At 45.1% G+C, this 11,927-nt stretch overlaps 1 protein-coding gene across 1 annotated transcript; it reads left to right on the top strand.

The window, feature by feature from the left end:
• Positions 1–1,338: 1,338 nt before the first annotated feature.
• hykk.2 (hydroxylysine kinase, tandem duplicate 2) lies at positions 1,339–9,614 on the top strand (the record flags this gene model as incomplete). The annotated part of the gene is made up of 5 exons (XM_080529729.1): positions 1,339–1,344; positions 2,492–2,800; positions 4,383–4,525; positions 7,461–7,641; positions 9,148–9,614. The coding sequence occupies exons 2-5, from the start codon at positions 2,497–2,499 to the stop codon at positions 9,612–9,614; spliced, it is 1,095 nt and encodes a 364-aa protein (XP_080385855.1). The 5' UTR covers positions 1,339–1,344; positions 2,492–2,496.
• Between the last annotated feature and the right edge of the window lie 2,313 nt (positions 9,615–11,927).

Below are 11,927 nucleotides of genomic sequence, written 5' to 3'. Positions count from 1 at the left end.
TTATGGTTACAGAGAGAGTTCTGGGTGGTTATGGTTACAGAGAGAGTTACGGGTGGTTATGGTTACAGAGAGAGTTATGGGTGGTTATGGTTACAGAGAGAGTTACGGGTGGTTATGGTTACAGAGAGAGTTATGGGTGGTTATGGTTACAGAGAGAGTTATGGGTGGTTATGGTTACAGAGAGAGTTATGGGTGGTTATGGTTACAGAGAGAGTTATGGTGGTTATGGTTACAGAGAGAGTTATGGGTGGTTATGGTTACAGAGAGAGTTATGGGTGGTTATGGTTACAGTATTAGCCATTTCTTAAGGTTTGCTTTAAAGAGGATGGGTTCACCTGAAGGGAAACCAAACAGCCTTCAGGTTAATCAGGGTCAAAGTACATCAGACACCGGCAGTTTTAGTCTGGTACGCAACGTGATGTTACGACCTGTGCCTCCTCGTGAGAGAACTGTTAATGAACACTTTGTTGCAGCGCAGCAATCTCCTGGACCCAGTTGTTCTCAAACACCTTTAATCTGGACCAGAACCATCTTGATTCTTCTGTTTGCTAACCAGGATCTGAACCTGGCTGATTTCCCCTAATTACGACTAAAAATCTGCCAGATAAATCTGATCCTTGGAAAGCGAAAAAGCAATTAGGATCATTCTGATCCAGATTAAAAGTGTTGAACAACTGGGCTCAGTGGCGCCGAAGATGTCTGATCCTGAGCCCAGAGCTCTGTTCTCTCTGGGGGGAGACGTGTGTGTGTGTGTGTGTGTGTGTGTGTGTGTGTGTGTGTGTGTGTGTGTGTGTGTGTGTGTGTGTGTGTGCACCAACTATGTGTCCTTGTCTCAGTAGCTTACTCTGCTCGGTTCAATGACAATAAAGTTGAATCTTATCTTATCTCTAATTTTATGTTTACAACCAGACTTGCAGGCATTGCACAAGAAGTGTGCATTAAAATCGGGTTGAAAGTCCAGTTTCTTGTCATTTCTCATATCTCTATCAACAGTAATCACTTTTTAAATGGCAATCCCTAAACTAAGGATTTGACAAACCACTCATTCAATACCGTCTATTATAATCTAATCCAAATCTCAAGGAATTTGGAATCTCAAATCCAGCACTTCAAATAAAAAACAAAAAAACAAAACACATTTAAAGTTAACATTATGCGTTAGTTAATTCTAACGATGCCAAACGGAAAATGTCTTGAACACCCCCTTTTTTGCGTGCGCGGTGACGTCATCCAGCACAGCCGTGCCCTGTTCTCCACAATGTCTATCACGTGTCCAAAACAGATTTGAAAAAGACAATACTGTGGAATAACTTGATACATTGCAACAACATCTCACGTCCACAGGTGAGTCTGATCGCAGTCTCGTCCCTGGTTCACCCCTGGGCTGCTGTGCACGGTGTGATCGTCCCCTGTGCATGGTCTTAACTGTGCATAATGTGCATAACTATGGCTGTCATTTGAATAACTAACCTGAATGACTGCAGAGATACGAGTTAATAATTCTAAAACAACGTGATTTTGAGGAGGGAGAGAGAGAGGCAATGCACTCTAATGCAACAACTTAAACAGTTTAATTATATCGACAAAGTGCAATATTGAAATACATTGTGAACATTTCAAACCTGCTAACTGCAACACTTTAAATGAATGTGCAACAATACTATGTGCAATATGACAACCCTCGGGTACATAAGGTTCAGAGATAGGAAATGTTAGAATATTTATAGCATAGCATAGAGTACAGCACAGTGTTTTATTTGTATAGTATAGTATAGTAGATAGTGTACATAGCCTTTATTTATGTAAACCAGCTCTTTTCCCTTTTTTATTTTACCCTTGGCCTTCTTGTTTTTTTAGTCTTTTTTCCTAGCACCAGGGGAGCCCCCCCCCCTCCTGAATTTCGTTGTTTGGTACCTGTACTGTATTAATGACAATAAAGACCATTCATTCATTCATTCATTCATTTAAACAATTTAAATATAATGTCCTAGACTAGAAGGTGTTTTGCATTAGACCTGCTGCTGACATGATCTGCCTGTATCACACCTTCTATCTATCTATCTATCTATCTATCTATCTATCTATCTATCTATCTATCTATCTATCTATCTGTCTATCTGTCTATCTGTCTATCTGTCTCTCTGTCTGTCTCTCTGTCTGTCTGTCTGTCTGTCTGTCTGTCTGTCTGTCTATCTATCTTTAAATAGCCTTTAAATTACTATATAATTAAATTATGATTATATAATGATTGGAGCACTTTGTTTGCAACGTTTGCAAGAAAAGCGCTATACAAATAAAAGGTTATTATTATTATCTATCTATCTATCTATCTATCTCTATTATTATTATTATTATTATTATTATTATTATATATATATATATAATATTATATTTAGTTTTACTGTTTTCCGATTTCGGTTGTTTTGAGAACATAAGTGGGTTTGTACAGTATTTCGTCCCCAGACATGTATGCTCTTGTTTGTCCCTCTAGCTGGTATGTCAGTGAAGGACTCCAAGCCGAGCCTGAGCCACCCCCAGGTGTCTGAGCTAGTGAAGAGGCTGTTCGGCCTGACGGTCTCCCTGATCCGTCCGCTGCCCAGCTACGATGACCAGAACTTCTACGTGGCGGCGGGCGACGGCGGCGAGTACGTCCTGAAGGTCACGAACTCCGCAGACAGTCAGGAGCCCGCCGTCTTTGAGGTCCAGACGCACGCCATGACGTTCTTGCACCAGCACGGGCTGCCTGCCCAGACCGCCGTGCCCATGAACACCGGACAGCGCATGGGCCTGGAGGAGATAGGTACGGACGACATTTTAATCCTGATCGATCGATTGATTGATTGATTGATTGATTTTATTAGTAAGTAAGTCCCCATGAACACCGGACAGCGCATGGGCCTGGAGGAGATAGGTACGGACGACATTTAATCCTGATCGATTGATCGATTTGATTGATTGATTGATTTTATTAGTAAGTAAGTCCCCATGAACACCGGACAGCGCATGGGCCTGGAGGAGATAGGTACGGACGACATTTAATCCTGATCGATTGATTGATTGATTGATTGATTTTATTAGTAAGTAAGTAAAGCTTTATTTAAGTAGCACCTTTCATACAAGAAATGCAGCTCAAAGTGCTTTACAACAGGAATAAGAACATAAAGTGAATATAAAAACATATACAATATGCAATATGAAAACATATACAAACATGAAATGAATATAAAAGCAGGGGAAAACAGTAACAAGAAAAGGTAAAGATACAATACAAATACATTTTAGAAGGGAAACAACAGGCATGTACAGTATTCAGGGCAGCATGACACACTGACACAACATCCTAACGGTAATCAACTGACACAGCAACATTGGAACATTCATACACCTACAATATCTGGGGGGTAGTGGTGGTCTAGTTGATAGTGAGTTGGACTGGTGATCGGAAGGTTGTGAGTTCAAATCCCGCTTGAAACACCACCACTAGTGTGCCCTTGAGTAAGGCACTTAAGTTACTCCAGGGAGCGGTACTGGGCTCGAGGAGCCAGTCAGCCTAGTCTGCCTGGCGGCCTCCTCTGGGACTGCCGGCCACGGGGTCGTGCGGCGGATCCAATGCAATAGGCAGGGGATAATTGGATGCTACGTTGGGTTAAATTGGCTACCAAATTGGGTGAAAAAGGGATAAAATCTGAAAAACAAATTTAAAAAAAAAAAAAAAGTTACTCCAGGGAGAATGTCCCTGTAATTCGTAATTGTGAATCGCTTTGGATTAAAAGCGTCTGCTAAATGGCAAATTCTAAATGGCAATATCTGTATCTTCTAGGCCTATAGTCTTCTAGGCCTAAGTTCACTGGTACAAGGCCCCCAGTCAGTGCTTCTGAAGTTTAAAATGTGCCCCAATCTTCTTTGCCTTTGTAAGATTACCATGCCCTCTGAGAACCAAATGTCAATCCTTTGCACACAGTGATAAGTAGGCTACATTCGAGTCAGATTATTATCAATATGAGATATGCTTTGCTATCAACGAGATACAGCCAAGAGCAAAGTCTCTGCCAAACATATAAATCCATCTATGGACTGCACTTACATAGCGCCTTATTCCAAAGCGCTTTACAACGGCCTCTCATTCACCCGTTCACACACAGTCCATTTACATTCACACACCAATGGCGAGTTAGGCAAGCTACCATGCGAGGCGCCGACCCCGCGCATTGGGAGCAATTTGGAGGTTCAGTGTCTTGCCCGAGGACACCTTCGACATGTGGCCAGCCGGGGTTCGAACCGCCGATCTGCCGACCTTGCGATCATTAGATGCCGTCTCTACCTCCTGAGCCACAACCGCCCCATCTACACCTCCACTGACAAGCCCTCTTCTCTCCTGACAGACTGTGGGTTTGGCAAGCAGAAGTATCTAGTGCGCCTGCTGACTTATCTGCCCGGGAGCACCGTTGCCAAGGTGCCCGGCTCTCCACAGTTGCTGTATGAAGTAGGCAAGATGGCCGCCAAGGTGGACAAAGTCCTGCAGCAGGTATGGAACCTTAAACTCTGTCACAGAGTCATACAGCCACAGAGTAATACAGCCACAGTCAGGTTGACGCACGGTGATCCAGTATCAGCAAATCACAATAAAGAGGGGATGTTGACACGTCACAGTGTGTAGAGGCAAGGCTTTACATTTTACATATTCTTTTTTTGGGGCCATATAGCAGACACTTTTATCCGACTTAAAACGACTTACAACAGATACCTTTATCTAAGTAAGGGAATCATCTATCGTCCCTCTGGAACGCCCTCCCCAACCACATCAGACAGGCCAACACCCTCCCAACATAGACAGGCCCTCAAAACCCACCTCTTCAAGCTTGCCTTCACCAGTTAACCCTCCCCCGCCCCCCTTCCCATGTGTCCCCAGCACTACCTTCATTAGACCCCTATACTTTCTTTCTCTATTTATTTCTTGTTTCTTTTTATTATTACTAGTCGATCCTTTCAGTTTGTAAAGCGTCTTTGAGTGTCTAGAAAAGTGCTATATAAGTCACATTTTTTATTATTATTATTATTAGTTAACATAAATAAAAGTAATCTGTGCTATGACCAGGAGCCATTGGCAGTTGCAAAGAAGAATACGTATTTATTTATTTATTTAAGTAGAGAAACTGTACGGGGGGTGGGGGGGTAGTGGGGATGAGGAGCTCTTTAAGAGGGACAGTTAAGATGGAGCCTGAGGGGATGATTGGTGTGCGGTGGAGGAGGTCTCAGCGGTGGATGAAACTGGGTAAATACAAAGAGCTGTGAGCAGCAGGCAGGCAGAAGCAGAGGAGCAGGGTGGAGTGTGTCTCTAATGCAGGCCGTTTAAATGGTAAAAGGCCCTTGTGATTGTGGAGATATTCTGTATTCACTGTGGGCATGTGATTTTGAGCAGAAAACCTTAAAAAAAAAGTCCAGGCTTTTCTAAATTTTTACAAGTCTCACAAGATTTGTCAAAAATAAGCCTGGATTCGTGGCCTGGGGGGGTCCAGTGGTCTAGCACCGCGGTCTACAGTGCACACATGTGCCCATGTCGGCATGGGTTCGTATTCGGCCCATGCCCTGCTGACATGCCCTCTCTCTCTCCCTTCTTCTCCTTACTTTCCTGTCTGTCTTCACTGTGTCTGTCCAATAAAAATGAGAACATTAATTTTTTTCCTTTAGCGACGTCGATGGAATTGTGGGTTAGACACTGATCACCAGTTAGGTGGACGGCCCAGGCAGTTTTTTCACAATTTTATTTGACCTTTATTTGACCAGATAAACTCAATTGAGAACAAATTCTCATTTACAATGACGACCTGGCCAAGAGGCCCCGCCCCCCCTTCCCCCGGCAAGAATAAAACCAAACATATAAACAGAAACACACCACCGGGTCGACACAAAACAATCCATTACAATTAGGGGTGTAACGGATCACGGATAATCCGTGATCCGTTCGGATCGCCCTCCACGGTTCGGAACGCATGTGTACCGCGGATCAATAGCAAAATCGTTTTTTTTTTTTTTTTTTTTCTAACACCAGGGGAGCCACCCCTCCTAAATTTCGTTGTTTGGTACCTGTGCTGTAGCAATGACAATAAAGACCATTCATTCATTCATTCAAATGTAACCGGTAGAAAAACAATCATGTGCGCTTTATTCTCACTCTCTGCATGTGTACTGAGTTGACAACAACATTCATTCACTCATCTCTGTCCCACTTATATCACGTCATATCACCCGCTAAGCAGCCTGGGTGATTGTGTAAACACACAAAAAAAGTACTCTGTTACGTACTCACTCCACGTGAAGCTGGGAATCCACAGCAACAAGTATCATGGCGAGTGCTAGCAACGTTGGCGAACTGGAAAGGCCTCCCTCGTCATTGAAATCACATGTATGGGAGCACTTTGGCTTCCCTGTTACTTATAATAATGATGGAAGGAGGGAAAGTTACGGTGTGTAGGCATTGTGCCACGCGGAAATCTTATGAGGCAGGCAATACGTCAAGCATGGCCACACATTTAACGCAACATCACCCTGGTGTGTTGATGACGGGGGGCAAGAAAAAAGTAGCTCAACAACAACTTCTCCAAACGTCATTTAAACAGACGATTCCTGCAGACTCAGACCGGGCTAAAGCCATTACCAATTCAATTGGGAAGTTTATCGCGGCAGACATGAGGCCATACTCCGTTGTGGAGAACGGAGGGTTTCAAAATATGATCAATGTGCTTGAGCCACGTTACAAAATCCCCTCGCGCCCCCACTTCAGTGAGAAGGTTGTGCCCGACCTCTATGAAAAGGAGAGGATCCTAATTGTCGGCGAATTAGCAAATGCATCCTCTTTTTACAGAATTCAAGGAAAATGTTGTTTTTATTTTAAAAAAAAAATCCGAAAAATGATCCGATCCGTGACTCAAAATCCGTGACACGATCCGATCCGTGAGTTAGGTGATCCGTTACACCCCTAATTACAATACATAAGAATGGGCATAGACAGTGGAGATAAAAGAAATAAAAACAAAGTCAACTTACCTATGTGTGAAGGGAGAGGGGGGTGTGTGTGTCTGTATGTGCGTGTGTGTATGTGGAAGGAGAGGGGTGTGTGTCTGTGTGTTCGCGTGCATGTGTGTATGTGGAGGGAGAGGGGGTGTGTGTGTCTGTGTGTGCGTGTGCGTGTGTGTATGTGGAGGGAGAGGGGGGGGGGTGTGTCGGTATGCGTGTGTGTGTATGTGGAGAGAGAGGGGGTGTGTGTCTGTGTGTGTTTGTGTATGTGGAGGGAGAGGGGTGTGTGTCTGTGTGTACGTGTGCGTGTGTGTATGTGGAGAGAGTGGGGGTGTGTGTGTCTCTGTGTGTGTGTGTGTATGTGGGGGGGGGGGTGTGTGTGTGTGTGTATGTTGTGGGGGGGGTGGCAATCAGCTGTTGACCTGACATGTGTGTTGTCCTGTCAGATGGAGCATCCTGAGCTGAGTGTGCTGCACAGGGAGAGCTTCGTGTGGAGCCTGTCCAACGTGCCCCTCCTGGAGCCCTTCCTCCCCCTCATGGACGGGGACCCCGTGCAGCAGGTGGTCATGGGAGCGATGGAGCTCTACAAGACCTGCGTGATCCCCAAACTCGGCTCTTTCCGCAAGTGTGGGTATTATTATATCTCTCTCTTCCTTCAGGGGTGCTGTAATGGCTAAAAATGCTCTGACGTGTCTTCCTGACATTCCTGTGTATAATCAGTATATCCTAAGTTGATTTGTTCCTGTACTAACGTCATAGACTAAAAGGTTAACAGTATGTTATCTGTTCCAACTTGCTCTGGAATTCTCTCTTGTATGAAAGTTGGACATTTGTGTCTGATTTACCACCTTACTTCTCAGTACAGAATGTGATCTTGTTGACTCTGCTGGGCAGGCGTGTTAAATCTGCCACTTGACAAGATAGTGTGCCCATCTGCTAGTATCGAGAAAGATAAGGTACACACCACCTCATTGTCTGTAAATCACGCCACCCTCGAAGGGGGGGGGGGGGGGCTGGCCTTGTGCATCTGGTCTAGTATAAAATGGCCGTGAGATCTCTGATTCGGGGCTTCTTGCCAAGACAGCTCTCATGACACTTCTGTTGTGTACTGTTGTTTAAGGAGCCAAATACTTTGCAAACTATTTTGATTAAACCTTATTAAGGAGTAAATACTGTGTACCATCTTGTTGGTTTTCCTGTCTCACCTGAGGACCGTATGGTCAAATTTCCATTACAGGTGCAAACTTGTCACCTTTTAGCCGTTTTTAGCCCTGTTTACCTCAAAATAGGTCAACAATTTTCTTAAATGTCACAAACCAAAAAATATGTCACCTTTTTGGGGGCGTCACTAGATTGCATCCCTGTTCCTTTTGTTTCACCATTGTTTTTTGGGGATGGTATGAGCTGAACTGATTCATTCTGAACTGGAATTAGCAGACGGGATGCCCCCTTTGTCGTACTGCTGCCCCCTGCTGGTGGGAATATGCATTACAGCAACTCATGTCTCAGTTCTCCTCCTCTTGTGCAACTTTGTGTCGGCTGCCTTTGATAAGCCTCTCAGTGACATGGCTTATCTGAGGAAAAACATGTCTGTTGTAACGAATGACAGCTACAGTACTGATATACGCGTTAGTGGGAGCTGTGTGCAGTCGATGAATCTCCAGTCATCTTTCGAAGCGCGAATGCATATATGAGGGCCTGGTGAAAAGGTCATTTTTCAGGTTTTTACAGATTATGGAAGTGCAGATTGTACGCTTTCAGATGACGTGTGCATACATTGCGTGTAAAAATCTGACAAAAAGTTGAAGAAGATATCAAGCGTATTTGAATGTTGGGACAACTCAACAAGTCAACTAACAAAAGAGAAAATCACCCTCAAAGTGATTTCACTGTGATTACGTCCTGAGACACCAGCTTCCCCCGATACTGTGTCTCCTAAAAATGTCTACTTCCCCCTTGTACTGTTTCTCCAGTGTCCAAAAAAATGACTGCCAATGGCCCCTGGCCTGAGCTAGATTACTCCTCCTGCTACGACTGGTGAACCGACGATTCACTTGCTTAGTCAAATGTATCGACTGTAAGTCGCTTTGGAATAAGGCGTCTGCTAAATTCCACGTACCTCTCTCCCCTCAGGTGTCAACCACGGAGACTTCAACGACCACAACATCCTGGTGAAACCGGACGCCGACTCGACGACCGGCGGCTTCAAAATCTCCGGCATCCTGGACTTCGGGGACATGAGCCAGGGCTACTACGTGTTCGAGCTCGCCATCGCCATCATGTACATGATGATAGAGAACCCCACGCCTCTGGAGGTGGGCGGGCCGGTGCTGGCCGGCTGGGAGAGCGAGATCCCTCTCAACGAGGCGGAGAGGGACGCCCTGTACGTCCTGGTGATGTGTCGCTTCTCCCAGTCCCTCCTCCTGGCTCGCCACGCGGTCGCCCAGCAGCCGGAGAACGAGGAGTACCTCATGACCACGGCCAAGACGGGCATCCGCCACATCTGCCGCCTGTGGGAGCTGGGCAAGAAGGAGGTGGAGAGGATGTGGTTCCAGAGCGCCGCCCGGTACTCGGATAAGGACGCGGCCGACGGCCTCTGAGCCCGACACGGCTCGGCTCGGCCCGCTGACGTGAGCAGGCTTCTTCTAGGCTGGTTGTTGTCTAGGGCAGAGGCCCACAGTTTTGTTTGTAGTCGATTTAGCTAGCTAGCTAGCTACCATCAAAAACTCTGCTACCCCCCGAGAGAGAGAGAGAGAGAGAGAGAGAGAGAGAGAGAGAGAGAGAGAGAGAGAGAGAGAGAGAGAGAGAGAGAGAGAGAGAGAGAGAGATTAAAATAGATAGACCTCCCCCCATAATCTTGCTTAGCAAGGCAAGTTTATTAGTATCGCACATTTCATACAACAGGGGCAATTCAAAGTGCTTTACATATAGCAATAAAAAAATACAGAAAAGGCAGGATAGTAAGAAAATTCAAAATGAGAGAGAGAATATATATATGCACTCCTGTCACTGATGTGCAGCTGCATTTCAGATGTCTAAATCGTACGATAAGGTAGCTGATACAGTATACTGTATTACACACTTAACACTCCAGGTGTTCTGAGATCTGTGGCGGTCTAGTGGATGGTGAGTTGGACTGGTCTTCCTATTGTGAGTCCAACTCCTGCCTGAAACCACACCACCATTAGTGTGCCTTTGCGTAAGGCACTTAGCCCTCAGTTCCTCCAGGGGGAATGTCCTTGTTAACTCGTAATTGTAAGTCGCGTTGGATTCAAGTGACTGCAATGTAGATGACCTGCAATCTGCCCATGATAGGTGGCCCTTTATTTGCGGTGACTGTATGCTAGTCTAGACTCTAGAGCATGGCTCTAGCAGACGACATAAACTGAGTTTCAACATAAGAACATTTGAATTTGACATTTGAAATAGCACTGCGCCGCAAGCTCCATCTGCAAAAGGGCACGTTGAATTGGAGTGATACTGTAGTTAATGCATGTTTAATGTATGTTCCAGTTACTGCTATGCAGAAGAGTACGTCAGACAGTGTGACAAGGCTCATGCACGGTAATTGGTAACTGTGAGGCGGTTAGCGACAGCGTCTGCGCTGGCTATAATATAACCTGTGGCAATTTCGTTCTCACTTCGTTCTCAGAGCTTATCTCATGCACGTCAACCTCATTTCCAAGTGTCACTCACGTCCACGAATACTCCATGTTCCAGCCGCTGTTGCCTCTACCCTCACATTAAGTGCCAGTCGGAAGAATAAGTGATTTTAAACGACAATGACTGTTTTAAATGCCTCAGGGATGAGGATGATGATAATGGTGCTAAACTTTGACAGACTTTTATCTGTCTTTTTAATTTCTTGTACAATGTTGTCAATCATTCCTGTTTCTACTGGCGAAAAATATAAAGAATACCGTTTTGATTGTGGTCGATTGTTCTTAGTTGAAATTCATTGGAATTCGTTATTTTCTATTGAATGCCTGAACGTCTTCAAACCCGTCATTCACTGTGGGGAGTGGGTGTTCCCTTCCCACAATGCACTGCAATAAGCTGCCAACGAGGACGATAATATGGGACGCGAGGAAAAAGGTTACCATGACACCCGTGAAAGGCATGATAATACCCAATTATGTTGCTGTTCCTCAGCCTAGTTGGCGGGCCAAACATAAAATACTAACTGAATGCCGTAACTGTGACTTAAGAATTATGAAACACCTTTTGTGAGAGTGTTAAGTGAAATTCTACATTCAGTAGGTTTTGGACAGCTGCAGTTTGCTTGCTACCTACACACTGTAGCCAAAACACACCAGATATGATGACAAGTGAGTTGAACAGGGATTCGTCACTTTTATATTAGACAGACAGCTTATGGTTGGTCTGCTGTGACCTGGTTCTCCACATCAGCTCTGCCCTCTGTCCTGTGCCTCACTGCTACGCCTCTCCCCTCTCCCCTCTCCCCTGTATGAACTAGGTCGTCCATTTTGTATGAAAAATTGTCCATGAGAGTCCAGCACATCTCCCAAACACTCTACTTCCCTGTTGGAGTTTGTTCAGCTGGCATTGATACACCTGATACCTCCATTGTTTTGTCTTGTATCAGGAGACCTGTAAGTAAGTAACATGGGGCGGCTGTGGCTCAGGAGGTAGAGCCGGCGTCTAATGATCGCAAGGTCGGCGGTTCGAACCCTGGCTGGCCACGTGTCGAGGTGTCCTTGGGCAAGACACAAAAAGCCAAATTGCTCCCAATGAGCAGGCCGGTGCCTTGCATGGTAGCTTGCCGCCATTGGTGTGTGAATGTGTGTGTGAATGGGTGAATGAGAGGCCGTGGTAAAGCACTTGGGAATAAGACACTATATAAGTCAGTCCATTTATCGTTTACATTATTCTTTTTTTAAGTTTATTTTTCC

This window comes from Nansenia antarctica, assembly GCF_963989245.1.
Source record: "Nansenia antarctica genome assembly, chromosome: 1".
Taxonomy (NCBI): Eukaryota; Metazoa; Chordata; class Actinopteri; order Argentiniformes; family Microstomatidae; genus Nansenia; species Nansenia antarctica.
This window is presented reverse-complemented; position numbering and strand designations above follow the sequence as displayed.